Below are 19,195 nucleotides of genomic sequence, written 5' to 3'. Positions count from 1 at the left end.
CCACAGGCGAGGGAGCCAACAAGGTTTTCCAAAGGGTTTGGATTACAAAGGCAAACAATTAATCAATTTACTAGATTAATTCCAATCGATTAACTGTTAACATTCACTTAGACCTTCTTTTAGGATTATAGTGTGGTCGCCATCCAGAAGAGGTGGTCATCTTCCAAAGGAGCTAGTTGATACAGAAATAAAAATGGCGGTGCCATACCAGAATGGGAAAGAGAAACTGTCCACACAGAATCAGGTGTGGGATGTAAAATGTACTTTATGCGGTTCCGTTTTGAAATATAAACATTCGACAAGCTCCTTCAGTTTCACCTTAACATCACTATTCCAAGAAATCGTTAAAATGTATTATATGCATTGTTTTAAGTTCAGCATGTGAACATTTTTGCCGTATATGTTAAGGAAAGATGGCCGACCCTCTTCATACAAGAAAAAACTCAGATTTTTAAGAAAATTGCCACTTATCGATTAATCGTTAGTCAATTGATTAGATCAGTCAACTTTGGATTAACTCATAAATTGATAACTTGTATCTCTAGTTTTGTTTCGTTTGCCAGTGCAGTGTGAAAGTGAACCGCCGCAGCTGAAGATGTAACAAATTGTATAACTTTGGTCCCCCAACCGAACAGAGTCAACCAGACTATCAGGTGTGAAATCATCCCTAACGAAGGTTTCGGAGGCTCACGGCGGTGCCAGGACGAATGAGCGACTGGGAATGAGATACGGCATGTTTGGCTTGAGTTAAGGGGGAGCAGATATGTGAGATGCATGTTTGCATGCTGCTATGATCTCCTCTCCGAAGGGGAAACGGTGGGCAGCGATGGCCACGTGTCCGTGGGCAGACTCCACTCAGCACTACCAGATGGACACTTGATCACTGGTCATACAGTTTTGGATGAACCTATTAAGGCAGGCTGCAGCTCTCATCATCATTACTGTCATCATTACTGAATCACGAAGGGAGTTTAACTGACCCTTCATGATGATGTGATGTGTTTGGGCTTCTCCCTGAACTACAGCGATTTAAAAAAAAAAAAAAGAAGCAATTTTAGTTCCATAAAAAGTCTACAGAGTCAGTATTTCCAAAATGTAACTTTAAGAATAGACATTAGAGGAGCTGATGGGAAAGAGCTTTATGCCCACTTAGAGTTTTTGAAGTAATATTTTGTGAGGTTATGATTATTGATGGCTCCCTTATCTGCAGTAGAAAGATGTTGGATCATAATGTGTTTGTAGAAAAGAGAAGAAATCGTCAGAGGGGTGAAAATCCAACATCTGTAGAGGCGTGGATCTCTCGTTAGCTGCTTAATGCAGCTCAGCTTGGTTAGGGTTATATTTGTGGAAGACGAAACCGTGTACTGTTGGTTTATTTCAATAACTTACACAAGAACAAATATTTAATTCAATTCCAAAGTGAAACTCATATATTAGTTTCAGCATGCACAGTTATATGTTTCAAGAGATTCTTGGTGTAAATTTAGCTGCTTAAGGCTCCCAGCGAATGAAAAGCCAAAATTTAGTTTCTTACAAAATTGTTCTGCTTACATAGAACAAGTACAGAAAGGGTTTTCAATAAAGAAATGCCAGAATACCACCTCTACTGGGTTCAGGTCAGGGGAGTCTGCTTGCCAGACAAGCACAGTGACATGCTGGTCAGTAAACCAGATAGCAAAGTCCTGCTGGGAAATAAAGTCTGCATCTCTGCTACACTGACTTTGGACTTGATGAAACGGCAGCGGATAAAATGGTTCCCTAAATGATTGATAAGGCTGCGTTCACACTGCAGCCTGAAGTGACCCAATTTCGATTTTTTATTTTTTTGCCTTACTGCGACCTGTATCTGATCTTCTCATGACAGTCTGAACAACACAGGTCGGATTTTTGTCGAATGCGACTTGGGTCACTTGAATGTCCAATACGTACCAAATCTTTTCAAATGTGACCTAACGTCCAGGCCGTGTTCTTCTGACCTGAACGTCACTGATACTCCTGATACTCGCAAGCGGGAAGAAAAACAACAACCATGACAGACTACAATGAGGATTAAGTTGTTGATATGTGGCTCCAGTCGGACAACAACTTCAAATGTGTAAGCTAAGCTCCGCCGTTAGCATTCATGTTCATTTCCGCAAACAGAGTACTACTTCTTTTTTATGACTGCTGGCAAAACACTAAGTGTGATGTTATTACACACTTTCAGGTCATTAGAGAACATATACAGATCTCGTATATTTGGAGGTGTGAAAAAAATTTGATTTGACAAAAAAATCGGAATTGGGTCACTTCAGGCTGCAGTGCAAACTGCAGCCTGAAGTGACCCAAGTGTTGCAGCATCTCACCTCAACTGTCTTGAATTCTGTGTCGCCTCACCAAGATTTTTGGACCTTCATTTCTAAATTAAAATAAAACATTTAATTGAATCTATAAAGAAGACTTTGGACCACTGAAGAAGAGTTTATTCGTCCTTAGCCCAGTTAAGATTATCTGGTTTAGGAGTGGTGTAACACAAGGAATGCCACATATGCAGTTGATGCTTTAGTTGCTTCTGTGTGGCAACTCTTGAAGTTCTGAGCCTCAGTCCCCCCAAACTCTTGAATGGTCTTTTTTGCTCCACAAACCTGTTAAAGCTGTAGTCACCATTGCTGCTTGTGTGCGTGGTTTCTTCTACAGTTTTTCCTTTCAATCAACTTTCCATTAGACACAGCACTTAGTGCATAGCGACTTTCTTTGGCAATGACTCAATATAACATTTCTATATGATACAATCTTATTTTTTTCTAGTCTGACTGGCTGTTTTACTTTTTAAAACATCTATCACCTGGCAGATAAAAAAAGTATCATCACAACAGTTGCCATAGTCATCTCCGTCTCTTTCTCATGTCGAACGGCTGTTTGGATCTCTTCTGATAAATAGTGACAACTGCATTGCTTACTGTAGCTGTGCACAATGCCACCTGCTATGAAACAAAAAAAAAAAACGTACACAATTACAAACCTTGTTACGGAAACGATCTTAATGAATAGTTTCTACAAACAATCATTTCAATGAGTCTGTTTCATATTTGCTTCACAAATGTAAGCAAACGTGCTCCTCTGCTGCTGGGGTACGTTTTTCTTCAAGCAGCCACATTACAATGGGGCACATTTGCATAACGCCTCCCTCGTGGCACGTTTGACGCACATAAAACTGACCAATGGGAGCCGACTGGGCCTCGTCGGGGCGTTGGACAAACATCAGAGGAGCAAGAGGAATAAAGTAGGATGTGATGAGAGAGACGCTGTGATGTGGTAAAAGCATTTTGTTCTTCAAATATAAAAATGAATGTCATTTAGTATAAGAATTGACAATAGGATTCACTCTAAGTTTGATTTGAGCCGAATGTGTACATATGGCTGTCCTGCAAAGTGAAGTTGATCCTCCACTTCCTTCAAATTAAACAAAATTGGTGTCAAATAAAAAGTCTGATTCGCGCCACTATCATTTTACAAATATTTATAGATGCTTTCAGAGGTCAACCAGAGGTCAATCAGACCCCCTCCAACCAACATTTACAAAATCAAATGAAATACGGCACCAATCATCTGCGCCATATTTGTGCTGGTTTGTGCAGCACAAACGTTTTTTAAGATGGTTCCAAAATTAATATCGATTAATTTTGCTATGTTTGTGCTGCTGGTTTGTGCTGCCACAATGCAGTTGGTTGGCACAAAATTCATTTGATTTTGTAAATGTGGACTGGCTGGTTGACCTTTGATGACCTCTGCCTTTAAAACGATAGCGGCACAAATGAACGTCTCTGCAGCACAAACGTTTGACACCAAATTCATTTGGTTTGAGGATTTAGACCATGATGTGAAAAAGTTTAAAACAAGGGTGCGACAATCATCAGTGTACTCCAGAAGTCTGGCTTTTATGGAAGAGTGGCAGGAAGCAATAACAGAAACTTACAAATGTCCTTCTTGGAGTTTTGTGGCTGGAGTTTTTCATCCACTCCATATCAGTGTGAACATTGGACCTCCCCGGCAAACGGTGATGTTGGCAGCATCAAGCTACATGGATGCTAAAGGACAGCCAGATCAGACAGATTTCATAGCAAGACCTGCAAATCTGGCAAAGAGACACTGTAAAGACCTGCAGTTGTAACTGCAGCAGGTGAATGACTTAGAGAGGTTGAAAACAAATGCACACCACACTTTTTAGAATTTTTATTTGTAAGAGAACACAGTTCACTGCACATTTATGCTCTACTTTCTGTTGGTTTATTATAAAAATCCCAATAAAATACGTTGTAGTGTAGCATTACAGATTGTGGAAAGGTTTAACTCGGTCTGTCCTCTGACGAAAAAAAAGATCTCAGCAGATGGGGATTTTTTTTTTTCTCTGAGCATTGCCTAAAATAGAGGTTCTCCTTCGAGTCCTAATCTCCTCATCCTCTTCTCCTCCTCGTGAGTCACTGTCTATCCACACTTTACCTGAGGGGTTTTTTCATACAGCCAACCGTCCTCCGGGAATCACACCAGCACGCATCTGCTTCTCCATCCCGCATCGCAGCCCATCGGAAACTAAAGCCACAGTTTATGTTTTTCTCCAGCAGTTTGGGGAAGTGGAGCCCTGCTGAAGTTTTTTTTTTGGCAAGCTTCAAGTTTACCTCAGGCAGTTTATATTCGCGGGCCGTTGTTCGTGGCATGGGCTGATTTACAGTCGAACTCCGTGGGTCTTTTAAAAACAAAAACAGCGGGTGTATGGTGTTGGTGTTTGCCAAGAAGATGCCTCGCGTGGCATCCAGTGTTTTTGCCCCGTTTTTTGGGCTGTTTGTGCGAAAACATTTCGGCTGCAATTTTTCACCTTTACGTGTGACGGATGACGATCCTGCAGAACGCGGTGCGTCTGTGCATCCTCTCTGCCTCCTTGCTACTGAAGTCGCCTGCATCGTGCGTTGAAGAGGAGGAGAGGACGCGGACAAACTGGTAAATAGCCGGTCCTGATTAAAGCTGGTGCGCATTCAGGCTCTCTGGTGGCTTTCAGGACTTGTTGAGAGTGACAGGTCACAGTGCACCTTTGGCTCATTTATAAAGCAAACAACTATTTGGGTTTATGAATCACCCACGGAGCCCAGAGGTGAGGTCCTGCTGGTCTCCAGGTGGTGGAGCAGGTGCTGGTTAGTGACCTGGCAGTGAGGCAGCTGCACCTGAAACCGGGCCAGAGACACTGCAGCACCGTGAGCCGGATCGGATTAACCCCCTGAAAATGTGCCGAGCTCCCACACTCTCAGCCTCTACAAAGACAATAATAATAATATTAATGACTTTATTTATGATGCGCTTTCAAACAAAGTGCTTAACAATTACAAGGAGATAAAAAAACAAACAGTTTAACAACAGATAAAACACAGTAGAAAAGCAGCAAAATCAATAGGTATAAAATTAAAGAGGATAGTACAGGCCCAAGTTATTCCTTAAATTTTATTACATAGACGTCAGTTTTCAAGGTGAAATTTCCTAACCTCCGGCATCTCCAGGCATCTCCAGGCCTTCACAGAACATCTGGATTGACGCCGAGATTAAATTATGTCGAGGTAGCTGACATCGTTCGGTGCAGGCGATTGGCTTTATTTAGGGGTATCCTTGTAAAGGGAGGTAAATATAACACATCTGTCTTTCCACTAAAACTTGTGTTAAAACGTGAACCACCTAAAGGGGTGTGAATGCTTGTGTAAGGCGCTTGACTGCAGTTTGAGTCAGAACCGAAGTGACGGGTCAGTGTTAAGTTACTCCGGCTTGAGAAAACTTCCCGTTCTGAATCACGATCCAAATCAAACATTCCCCGTCGTCACGCTGGGGAACAGTCGAAGCGAAGCGAAGCATGAAAGCATTCAGCTGCTTAACGGCATCTCACGCATGTGAGGAATCTGACTCCGAGTCCGGTTTGTTTTCCAGCCTGATACCAAAGTCTCAGCGCCACATTGAAGCGTCGCTTTGCAGCAGGGAGTTTTCTCCGTGGCTCCATGCTAAGAACAACACTGGCAGCGTTAAAGCAGCGAGGGGCTTACTGAGGTTCAGCCGATCAGCAGAAGATTTGCGGAAGCTTTTTGTTTTTATAGAAGCAGTAGCGACTCTGTTCCAAGCTGTGCAGACTTTGTGTGGGATGGAGGAAGCATTTAGGTATAAGAGTGACCCGAGAGGCTAAAACAGCCACCGTGAGTGAACTTTGTGATTAAAGTTAGATTAATGCCACAGCTTGGCTTTTTAAACGTAGCAGAAATATGTTTTTTTGGTCAGAAAAATGGTGCAGAGACTCGTAAATCAGCCCCCTGGAGCACACGTTTTGCATTATTTAAGCACTACATTGTTAATTATTAATTTCAGTGTTGTGCTTTGATAAAATTCCTCACATCTCTGGAGCACCGCGTCTCGACTTTAAAGCTGCCTTTCGCACTTAGAAAATCAAGTGGAGTCTGATGCAAAGTTTTGCAAAGTTCCAGCAGGATGCTGCTTCAAGCGGCTCTTTCCACTCGGAGTGGAGTGGAAACCGCAAAGTTCATGCTCAGCGAGCTTACTCGTGTAAGAACACGCAAACAGCTTGTCTGGCGTTTAATAAGTAATTTTGAATATTTATTTGTTGCACATGCGCTGGGAAAAGATAATTAGGGTTTGGGTTTGTTTATCTTTTCTGTGTTTCTTAGTTTCTATTCTCTGATTGGATCAGCTTTGTTTGTGTTTCACCTTAGTTCAGTCCTTTAGTTACTTCAGTTTTTATATGTTGTTATTTGTTAATGCTTGATTCATTTTCATAGTTGCCCAGTTTGTCCTCTGTACCATTGTCTCTCTCCCCTCACACCTGTAACCCGTTTCTAACCAGCCATCTGTTCCTTGTTAAAGTCGTCAAGCTCCTCCGTACATAAATAAGTCATTCTCAGTCACTCCTTGCTGGTTCCTCCTGTTTAATCCCATTGCTTCCCCGTTCACTCTGCTGTGATTTTTGTAAGTTTTTTGTTTATCCTCTTTATTTAACTTTCATGACCTCTCGCTACCTCTGCTTCTCTGTGTCCACTTCAACATGCCATGGCAATTATATCTAAAACTTTAACACCTAATTTAGCTGATTTCTTTGTAGTAACTTTGTAATAACTATATGTATTACAAACATATTAACATACATATTTTGTAATAACTAAAATATGAATGTTATTGCAAAGTAATAGCTAAAATATGTATGTTATTACTTTGCAATAACATACATATTTTAGATCATCAATATATGTATGATCTATTTCTAGCCTACCAGACAATTATTTATATTAGGAACTTATATATATATATATATATATATATATATATATATATATATATATATATATATATATATATATATATATTAGCTGTGTTTATCTTCACCGATGTTAGTGTGGTTTGCATCACTAACTCCAGACTTTGGTTTGCAGTCAGCCCCACCTCTTAAGTTGGCTGGCAATATTTTCAAATCCACAAAGCGCATTTACAGACAGAAGTTCAAAGCTCAAAAGGATAAAACAGAAAAACGGTTGCAGAAAATTGCCAAGCCTTCCAGCCAACTGCTGAAGTCTCACTCTGTTTAAAAGCTTTAATGAACAGCAAACATTCCTCGTTAGAGAATAGTCCTCTTTTTAATAGCTTTTTACATATTTAGGGCTCCTTCTGGCTTTATTTTTAAACACCTCTCTCATACTGAAAATTGTTAGCTTTGAGTCTTTTTCCTTCGCACTGAGCAGTCGTTAACAAAACCTGTAAATACTACGACTTCGTGCCGAGAATGTTGCCCTCTTCATTTTGTGCTTTTGCAGTTTTAGAAGTTTAATACTCAACTTCACTTGACAAGAAAAGAAGTCGCTGTCCTGGGACGTTTTGCCCCAACGGTGAAGAAACGTGTGAACCTTCTTTGGCCTCTGGTTTAAAGTTTTGGCTTTGTTTGGCTTGGGGAGCCAACAAACACAAACTATTATTCCACAATCAGGAATTATATTGACTAATAAAAACTTGTCCTAAACAATATGCAATGAAATCAAATTTTATGTACGTTCTTGAGGTCTTTATGTTTTTTTTTAATATCCATAACTCATCAAATCCACTTAAGAGAGTTGTTCACTTACCGAAAAATGATCGTATTCTTGAGTTTGTTTGCTGGCCACCCACCAAAAATAATACATTTTCTGGTCGACGGCCAATATCTCAGTGCGTCTGTATTTAAATCTGACGAATATCAACCTGCTTTCTTTGTTACTTTGATGATAAATGCTACAGACTGAAGAACTCGGGTTGGTTGACCTCTTGACCTTCCTACCCTACTTTGTTGAATGAATGATAAGCTGAGAAATGCAGTAAACCTTTAATGCTCAACGTATCAATTATGTTTCCAAGATTGCAATGACCGTTTAAGCTCTCCACTAGCTAGCATAAAGCAGGAAAACAACGGCCTAAATTTAAATGCTAACCACTAAAAATGACGTTCAACAGGAGCAAAAACGCTTCTAGGTCGACGTTTTCTATCAGACTCACACAAGTGTACATGCATAAAAGAAATCCTTCCAGCGCGTACATGTGTTTGCATGCTAACATTAGGGGTGGCTCGTTGAGCAAGTGTGGCAATGTCCTACTAAGTGCTCCTGAATGTCAATTCCTATCTGCAGCCTGTCCCTGAGGCATAAATGGACACTCCATCCACTTGTCAGGTGATAAATCTGCTCTCCGCTCCTCTCGTTTGTCTCCTCTCCATCTCGCATTCAGCCTGAACACACGCGGCTCCGTCAGCCATTCACAGGGCCGTCGCACACGCAGACGCACTTCTCCAAATGAGGCTCCGTCTCCCAGTCACCTCCCCGCGAAGATCAATGAGGATGATGATGCATAATTCAGGCCATTAATTTAGAAACCTGAGCGGGCTCGCTTTCATGTATTAGCGCTTTGAGTGAAAGGGTTGGACGAAGTTACGTAACATTGGGATAAAGTGGGGAAAAGTACGGATAAAATTGGCAGTCTGATGAAATCTTGACTGATTTCCGTGTGTGTGTGTGTTATGGCTGGAGAAGAAATGTTCTGGGAAGCAGCACTGTGGTTCTAATGGGCTCCTGCGGGCAGAACGTGTGAAGGCGGGTTACTTTTAAGGTCTCGCGCTTCTGAATGCTGATGAGTGATGTGGGTTGCCGAGGCGAGCGCCGCGCAGAGGGAGAGACCGCAGCCGGGTGCAGATGTCATACCTGAACATGTTTGCCACAGGTCCGTCCCACCCTTCTGCTCGCTCTCTTTCACACATACGTACACACCTGTACACACACACACACATGCACGCACGAAAACAGCCGTCCGGCAATATGGCAAACGCATCACCGCTGATAAGCAGATCTGCTTATCAGCGGATCTGCAGGGCTCTCGTTTCACCTCTTGTCCTCCATAAAAGGCGAGTCGTTCAATTGTAAAGTGGAGGAGTTATAGTCGAGGGCCGGCGCTGAGCATTAAAGCTCTCCTCTCTCCGCCTGGCACTTTGGAAAAAGCAGAAGCCATTTTCCACAGCCGAGTGCCGGAGCATTTAGTCTTTCAGGCCCGGCTTAGAGGGGGAAAGTGTGTTTAATGAGACATGCCTTGCTATCTCCATCTTGCAACTCCCAATTGAGGAGACAATGAAATTTCATTGGCCTGTACAATGTAATCCCTGACTTCCTTAGTGTAATTGGAAATCAAACAATCCCTTTCGGAGTGCCCCTTTATTGCTCAAAGCAGCTGAATGGACGTTTTATACACAAGATCTGAAGCACTTCGGATCTTGTTGGATCTGTGGTTATTATTATCACGCCTGGAAAAAAAAAACTGTTTTAAGGGGTTTATTGCACTGAAAAGGTCATTAAAAATGTACACTGTAAAAATCTCGTAGACCTGACCGCGAGGTGTTTTTGACTGAACGTCCAGAAATACCTCGCGGTATTTTAACGACCCATTCTGATGGATTTAATTGTACGGACTTGACGTCGGTCATATTAAATTGGGAATACTACACCATGTTTACACACCTGAACTGATCTACAGTAGAGTTCAGCAAGTTAAAAATCGATGTGATATTAATCTTGTTGGTCCAAACCAAGAAGTTTGACACTACAGAGAGAGATATCGATATTGGGGACTCGTATTCTGAAGTGATGAAGGAAGAAGTTGACTCGCCCCAGTTTGTTGCCTCAGTTATGAAATCATTAAAGAAACATTTAAGTCATTCATGTGGCAGCGGTTTGGATACCCATGGTAATGATTTATAATTGAGCTTCACCTTAAATGGAATCATCATCACAATATTGCAAAGCACTGCTTAGATATAGTTGGTAGAATATATTGATTCATTCATGCCAGTAATGTATTTGGTTTTACACTGACCTGGATGCTCACCCTCGATTTATATTTGTGGCCAGGTTGCTAAAGCTAATAGAAAAATTATGACGAAGGGAAAGAAAGAGAGTCTGGGAAATGTGACTTGACTAATCAGCAATGTCATCAAGTTTTTCGCAAAAGTATTACAATTACCTTTTCCTGACATCATTAAATCTTAATTTGTAAGAAGAATGAGCATACCGTGCACAACCAGCTAACGGCTTTAATTAAATCTCTAATTTTTTTAGCTCTGGACTGCATTTGATTGTCAAGTTAAAGATCTGAAATGGATTGTGTTCTTGGGAAAATGAGACATGTGGACTGTAAGTTTTCCCATAAATGTTGTGAAAACCTCGTCTCATGAACCCAATACTGCGTATCTCATGAGCTGAATGTATTGTCACACCCCTGCTGTTCATCTTTATTTTTTATTTATTTTTAGTACCACATGTGGAATAATGGCTCACAGAGGCCTACTAAAATGTTCAAATAAAAAGTTCCAGCATCCAGTCCATTCTCGCCGTCATATATATGAAGCTTTTACACACGTCTCTTAAACACAACAGGAATTCAGTCACTTTGTATCAAGTGTGAACATTTTGAGTTTTCTGCTCAGATGCGTCTAGAAACCACATCGGTTTGAGACTTTGGTCAAATCAATCTAATGTTTGTGTTGTTAACTTGTGAAGTTACTGTGGTTGGCCCAATGGGTTAAACAGGAACTTGGGATTAAAATGAGTTTGATAACAAATAGTAAACTTATTGGGTAAAGTGGTGGTCTCTCAAAAAGTCTTTCAGATTCAACGTTTTAAAGTTATTCTTAATTTCTTTTTGTTGTTTTTGTTATCGGCAGATTCCTCCAAATTAAAAGCTCCGCTCTCCGTTTTGATGGCCTTAACATGTTTTACAGTACCGGCTAGCTCTGGTACAACAATGGTAATAAAAAACAGCAGCATGTATTTGACTGAATCTCTCTCTAAAGTTTGTAGTAGTAGTTTGAAGAGCTGGAAATAACTGCTTCTGTGATGCAGCTTTGAATCACATTACAATCTATGAAATTGCTTTACATCTCCTCCATTATCATATTAGATGACGTGAATAAGCGCTTTCTCATTTTGTTTACCATCTCCTCGTTCGCTTACTGATAAACTCTCCACTGAACTTATCTTCTTAGGCTGTTAATCACAACCTTGCAATGAAATAAACCTACACCAATCCAGTGAATGATAAGTAATTTGGCTGCCGTATTTTTCGGACGATAAGCCGCTACTTTTTTCCCACGCTTTGAACCAAGGAGCTTACAGCCCGGTGCAGCTTTTTTGTGGTGGGTTTTTCTTCGACCAACAGGGGGCGCTTTAGCAGGAAGTGAATCATTGGAAGTCAAAATTGGAAATTAAAGAAGAAAGTGCTAATTTTTATTTAGAACAACCACATGCTAGCCTGCTGCTGCGTCCTTATGGAAAACCGAGCGGCGGAGATACCAACGGCCCATAAATGTATGTTTCCAGTTTTTAAAAAAAATGTTTTATTTATTTATTTTTTATTGTAAGTGCGGCTTACAGTGAGATGCGCTCTATAGTCCGGAAAATATGTATATTTATTCTACGAATCTGGCATTGTAAATTATTACAAGGTCATAAATGACAGGTAATTTACTCTCAGAGGACTGATTTCCAATGTAACTTTTCAGACTAAGTGAAAGAAAACATGCTGGATTTCCCCCGTTTCTCCTCCTTTCTCTCGGGCTCTGGCCGTTGCAGTGGCTCAGCCAGTTATTCACACATAATTACGATCTATTTAGAAAAAGACCAGTGCTGTTAGGAGCCCATTTTCTACTAAATTAACTTGCGCTCAGAACAACAAGTGCAACTGAGGGGGGGAGAAAGGGGCCTGCTAAACGCTGCTGTCTGGGTCTGATAAAGTTAAAGTCTTTATGATTATCTGGATTTTTTTCCCCTCTCGCCTTATCCGCCCAATCACACTCAGTCACAGTTTTGGAAATTGATGGATTGGGGCCTTATTAATTAAAATTCTGGCTGTTTTTTTTTGTGTGTGTTGCTTTTGTTAAAGTAGCTGTGCGTTGTGCTCTGATGGTCTTTATTAGTCTTGGGTTGTGTTTAAATGGCACGGAAAATGTCAAGTGTATAAATCTGTTACCGGGAGTAGATAATTAAGTGGGTGAAAAATGGAGAAGATAAACAAACAACATGTTTATGTTCATCTAAAAATGTCCAGAACTGTTTAAAAATGCTGTGTTTTTGTGCTAAACGTTGCACTCAAACTCAATTCGGCCAACTACATCACTTTTTTTTCCCCTAAATTTGTGCCTTATATAATGAAGGCTGACTGTCTTCCTCTCTCAACCTTTGCTCTGCTCTATGAGACACGATGTGCCTCTAATGTGTTACTGTGAATTGCGAACAGCAGGGTGGGAGGTAGCTGTACTCTTTGAGCCCACGAGGCATGCAAAGATCAAGCAGCGGAGAGAAAGGAGACATTCCTCTGCATACATGAATATCATTTTAGCTAGAAGGAACAAAACCTCAGAGATTTATGGCTAATCTCCATCTTTAGGTGCCTCTGCTTTGTCTTCTTGCGGTGAAATGTACAAACACGATAAAAATAGCTGGATGGTGCTTAGAATACCGTCTTAAGGTAGTTATGTTCAGTATTTGCTTCTTAAACTACTCGACTTCCTGTTTTTTGGGGAGAGAGACGTTAGCGCTGATTGCTAATTGAGGTTTGTTTCCAGTTCTCTGTCACCGTCAGTATTGCTTCTGGCAGTATATGAAGAGACAGCTTTGTGACTTTTCTACACTGCATTCTCACAAAATCATGAACGAAAATAGCTGGAAACTCAACATTAAATTTAAATGAAGTTACTGGGTGAAGAAGGCTCCAAGTTAGCTAGTTTCAATGTGAAAAATGACAATGTTTATTTAAAAGCAACTGTACTTACATCATGTTTGTTGTTCATTAGCGCTGAGTGCGAGAGATGTGAGCAACATTAAGGCTTTTTACAGCAACATTGATCTGTTTTCTCCTTTTTAGAGTTCAGCCGCTGTCGGATGTGGATTATGTTAGAAATGAGAATGTTGGGAGATATTTAGACTAGTTTAGTTTTCAGATAATGATCCACATTTTCTTGGAATACACACTTAAAAATTAATTTTATTCATGCCGGGCACGCTAACGGCTAATCCACGATGCTAAACTCCATAATCATTTTGTCTTTGGTTTAAAATATTAGTAAAATTGCTCATGTGGTTTGATGTTTCCTCTGTTGCCTGTTTAAATAAATGTCAGTTCAAAGCAGGAAGTCTAGAAACATGATTTTAATGCTTTTTTAAAATATTGTGATGTTGATCTTCAAGTGGAAACAAAATTGGATAGAAAAGTTTTTGACTAAACATTTTTTTTAATCTGGAATCTGGAAATCTCCCAAAAAAGTTTGATATTTACATCTCTACAAATTTGTTTCCACATAAAAAAAAAAATATATATTTTTTTAATAATATCATTCATCTTTACAGCAAGAACATGACTCTTTATTTTTCTTTTATGGGCAATAAATTACCTACATTAAGCTCTGTTCACTTTTATTACTGAGAATTACGACAGCATTTTTTTAATTCTTAGTGACTTGGCTCTGAAGAGAGAGGCTGTGGGGTCCAAAATTTTTGCCGTTAAGCCAAAATTCTCAAGTTGAAATCACTTGCAGACCTTACAGAATATATTCATTTCTAAAAATAAAATTCGGTAACACTTTATTTGAAGGGGGTGAATAAGACTGACATGACACTTTCATAAACATGACATAACACCTGTCATGAACATGAATAAGCCTTCATGAATATTTATGACTAGTCATAAAGCATCATCCGGTAAATTATGACACTTTTAATACAAAATTAACATTATTCAAAATGTCTTTGTTATGACAACTTGACATTAACCAATAAATCATTACTGTTTAAACTTTACCCTTAATAACATAAAGTTACCTAATTTTTAAAGTACAATCAGTAATAATTTTATAACAAATTTATATCAGTAATGATTTATTGGTTAATGTCAAGTTGTCTTAACAAAGACATTTTGAATCAACTTTGTATTAAAAGTGTCATAATTTACTGAATGACGCTTTATGACAACAGTCATAAATATTCATGAAGGCTTATTCATGTTCATGACAGGTGTTATGACATGTTTATGAAAGTGTCATGTCAGTCTTATTCACCCCCCTTCAAATAAAGTGTTACCTAAAATTCTTGGCAATGCCATTTCTAAAAATTAGTTTATTTAAGCAAACAAAATAGCTAATTCTATAAATTATTTTAGATGTAAAGCATGAAAAGGGTCGGCCGTCTTTTGATAGAAGATTGTTCACTTAGCCCATGTGTCTTTTTAGTAAATATGGACTTTTATGGACTGCGCCTGACTGCATACTTGAAGCTATATTCATATTAGTGGTGGCTCTTTTTTGCTGCTTAGTTAGTTCAACTTGTTTTCTCTTCATGCCACTTATTGTGAAATTAGGTCAGTCACTTTAAACAGGAAGGGAATATTTAACAACCACTTATCTAATGTTACATTTTTTTTGTCATTATTTTGTAGAAATCAGTCTTCACTTTTACATTTATTGGGGTTTTTTTCCCATGTTTTTTGAAAAGTAACAAAAAGGGAAAAACATCCAAGGTGCTGAATACTTTTTATAGGTACTGTATTTGTTCCCGAACTTTATTGTTAGAACTCATTGGACAGTATTTCAGTTTCTAAAATCGACTTTCAGGAAATCGCAGCCTGCGTTTGACGGGGACAGCCTTGTATTATGAGTCTGAACTGATGCTCTCTGCTCTGCATAAAGCTTCTAAAAACCCAGAATGTTGTACAACCTTCCCTTTAAAATTGCAATCCGGCATGTTGTGTGGCTGTTCTTACAAAACCTTTCAAACTTGCTCAGCGTCCTCTGTGTCTCTCTTTGTTCGGCCCATTTTCCAAACGGGCTTGGCTGAACGTAGCAGTTGGTCTCATATCTGTGTGTGTTTTGTCAGGAAGCACAAAGACAACCTGGAGGAACAAGAAGTAATCACCGGGCTTTGTAATGAAGGCATAAAATATAAATTAAATTAAACCTTTATTGGCTCTCGAAATGATATGCAATAAAACGACTTGCTGAGTATCTCTCTTTCCGCTTGCTGTCCTCTCTTACTTAATTGTTCCGGTCAAGGTGCCGCAGGGCGAAGGCAGTCCGGTTCCTCCTGTGCGACGTGGGTAAAAGCACCCCTTTTAAGTGTTTGGGATGATGAACGCACCTATTTATCAACCTGCAACAAATGAAGGTCAAAAACGTAATCATCATCGTCGTCGCTGCCAGCATCCCACCAGTTCTTTACTTTCGTATTTCCGTCTTTCTCCCAGCCACCCAAAGCAAGCTAATTAAATCTGTCAGCCGAGGAAATCGCTCGGCTTCCCTACCCTCCCTTCCTCCGTTCACGTCAGTCAGATCGCAGACACACGTAATGACTCGTGTTTTAGGCCTGTTATTCCCCTGTGCATGTCAGACATTTCCCTCCAGTCGCCCACACAGGCGTTGCTTTGCTAATCACCTGTGTTTTCATACAGTGTTACGAAAATTATTATTTTTTGGCTCTAGTGTCCTTTATTTCAAAGTGCTAAGACAGGAAAGTAGACAAAGAGAGTGAGGGAAGACATCACCAGGCTGGGAATCGAACCTGCGACGACCACGTCGTGGACTAACTTATGTGGGTTTTACTTAACCGCTGCGCCACCACAGCACCGTCCGACATTGGCGTCTTTTAACCTTTGTGGATATTCTTTTGAGACTGATGAGTGCTTGAAATCAGAAAAAAAAGGAAACAATACGATTAAATACTGACCCAAAAAGTATAGAAATAAAAGTATTGAACACCCGCAAGCTTCATTTTATTTAATTGAGCTCTACACAAAGTAGAGCAGAGTTTAGAAGTGGAAGGAAAACGACACCGTATGCGACACACACGAACTCGAGGCTCACCGCAGCAATAAAGACTTTAGAGGGCCACATAAACAGATAACAGCGCGTGCTTAAATTTTTCAGTCAAATCAAATTACAGTGTGAAAAGATGTTGAAAATGATTCAATTTTAAGAAGTACTCATTAAATACGAAGGAAGCTACGATATTTTAACAGTTTAATAGTTTTATTGATACATTCTGCTCCACTGAGGACAAGGAAGGCGGTGTAAGTCTAAAACACTGGTTTGTGGGAAACTTTTAAATAAATAAATCTGGAAAACGTGTATCCAATAGGTACTTAAGCTTCTGGTGTTGATTAAGCGAAAGTGTAATGAGCAGGGACAGGCAGCTCTCGTTTGGTGTTTCAGGGCCGATTTCCAGCTGAGATAAAGCGTCTGACCTGGAAGGAGGACTGACTGCGACGTTACACCATCTGACAAAACTAAAAACTAAACATGTTTTGGCTGTTTGGCTGTGGGTGTGGTCTCGAGTGTCATAAAGGAACTGTAAGTCTTTAGCAGCCAGGGGAAAAGTGTTTACGCCGCTTGAACTTTTAACATTTGGTCATGTGAAAGTCACGAGAATTTAATGTGATAAATTAACACAAAGTAGTGCTGGTAAAATGTGTGGAATAGGATATAAAATAGAGGTGTGATATTTCAATGTTTGTCTGATTAGACTCAGTAAAAATCCAGCTCCCTTTGTTAATACAACTAAATAAACTGTTGGAGGCTATAAACAACTTGAGGTGAAAGGTCACCGGACTCTTTGGTGGGTTTGTCAACATCATCGGCTTTCAGTGCATTAATGTTTGCAGTTGTGATGTGAATAAAGGTGTGTGAATACTTCCATGCACTGCCAAAAACAAAATAAAATAAAGTCTTACCAAAATATTATTGTCTAGTTTCTAGAGCAAATACCTTAGTACACTTTAAATAACACAAAACTAACTAATATGCAAGCTTGTTTTTAGTAAATAATTCCTCAATATTGGTGAAAAACTACTGGTTTCATTGGCAGGTTATTTCGCTTATAACAAGACATTTTTTTCCCATGTTATAAGTGAGTTAATCCTCCAGTGGAACTGGTACATTTTTTTTTACTGAAATTAAGAAATTACTGACTTAAAACAAACCCACATGCTTTGCTGAAAACTTACTTGTGAGTTTGTTTTGTCTTAATTCCAAGTGTGCTAGAAACTATAAACTGTGTTTCTGCAGCGTGAGGCGCTGTCAGTATATTTCTGCAGGGAAACGGGTTAACATGTGGTGGGATTTCGTCTCTCTGACATGAAGTCGTGTCGTTGTGTCCCTCAGACCAGCGCGGTGCTGTGTTCGGGAGGCTGCGCCCTGCTGGCCGTCAGCTCCCTGTTGGCCATCATCACCATCTTCCTGCCCGGCGGAGGCTGCGAGCGGAGGGTCTGCACCCTGGCCGGATACATGCAGATGGCATCAGGTAAGCACACGTGTGCCCCCTCTCCGCTGAAATAAACGACTCGGTTCTGGTCCCCCAGATGATGGTGACGAATGTTTCAACTCCATGTTTGTTTAGGATGAATGTTTTTCCCCCCAGCATCCCTGATAGTGCTGCCTATTACCAGAGCGATTAAATAAAAAATTTTTAAAAAGAGCTGACTTTTGTCTCCCGTCAGTCAAAAAAACCCCAAAAGAGTCGAGGACATCTGCTGCTAGGCAACCAGAGCCTGCATGACATGGGCGAGTCAGCCAGAGGAGGGAGATTTAGAGGCTGCTGTATAAAGACAATTGCTCCTCCTTAACACAGGTCATTTGTTCACGGCTACATGTGACTTTTCAGGCCGACATTTTCGCCCCTAACAGCGAAGTCGGCCCGTGAATGCAGCGCGGTCTCTTCAGGTGTTGAGCTATAAGAAAAACACAAAAAGGGTTTGCGCAAGGGGTTTGGTAAAGTTTCCATCGTTTTTCTCCTCCTAAGTGCCGAGTCACCTCTCTCATCTACCTCCTCAGTGTTAATTAGAAGCACCAATAATTGTTTCTTTTCTTTTCTTTTCTTTTTTTCCATTTTATCCCGCCCCCTCTCCTGTTTACATAACCTCTGTACTTGCGAGTATCGAGCAGGTAATTGGAATCTCAGCACGAGGCATTTACCTCGGCGTGATTAGCGTCTGAATTCATCGGCGAGGTTAAATCCTTATTGACGGGAGTGGAGCTATCGCAGCCTCTGGTTAATGGTTTGATGACGGGCTCGTTGCTTACAGGCAGACGCCACAATCAGATCAATGCAGCTTTGGAAAAATGGGAACATATTGGTGGCAAAGCAAGGAAACTTGCTTTGCCACAGTTTTTTTCTGTGTGTGCGTGTGTGTGTAGTCCCGATCTGACGTGGAGCGAGGATCCGGGCCTTTTGTTCCATTTCCAGGTTGACTCTTGTCTAGATAGGCGGAGGGTTAACAGAGAGCCGGCAAAGCCCTCCTGAGGAGGGCAGATCAGAAGAGTGTTTGTTTTCCCAGCTCTGTGGCTGTGTGTGTGTGGGTGTGTGTGCGCGTGCGTGCGTGCGTGTGTGTATGTGTGTGTGTGTGTGTGTGTGTGCGCGTGTGTGTGTGTGTGTGTGCGTGTGTGTGTGTGTGTGTGTTGAGAGAGAGTGCTATCAAAGTGAGCTGATAAACTGTAACAAGGAGATTAAAAACAATGGTTTTCTTTGTGTCGTGTGTATCATCAGCGGGACTTCTGCTGGGGTGTGTGTGTGTGTGCCAGCATGTGTGCGTGCATGCGTGTGTGCGTGCGTGTGCGTGCGTGTGTGTGTGTGTG

At 40.6% G+C, this 19,195-nt stretch overlaps 1 protein-coding gene across 1 annotated transcript in view; it reads left to right on the top strand.

Moving 5' to 3' along the window:
* Positions 1–19,195, top strand: part of lhfpl7 (LHFPL tetraspan subfamily member 7) — a 131,811-nt gene that overhangs the window by 29,483 nt on the left and 83,133 nt on the right. Inside the window, exon 2 of the mRNA XM_008428042.3 lies at positions 17,726–17,864. Within this exon, the coding sequence (XP_008426264.1) occupies positions 17,726–17,864 (139 nt within the window). The remainder of the gene's footprint in view (positions 1–17,725; positions 17,865–19,195) is intronic.

The sequence above is a fragment of the Poecilia reticulata genome, chromosome 14 (assembly GCF_904066995.2).
Source record: "Poecilia reticulata chromosome 14, P_reticulata-male-v2, whole genome shotgun sequence".
Lineage (NCBI taxonomy): Eukaryota > Metazoa > Chordata > Actinopteri > Cyprinodontiformes > Poeciliidae > Poecilia > Poecilia reticulata.
This window is presented reverse-complemented; position numbering and strand designations above follow the sequence as displayed.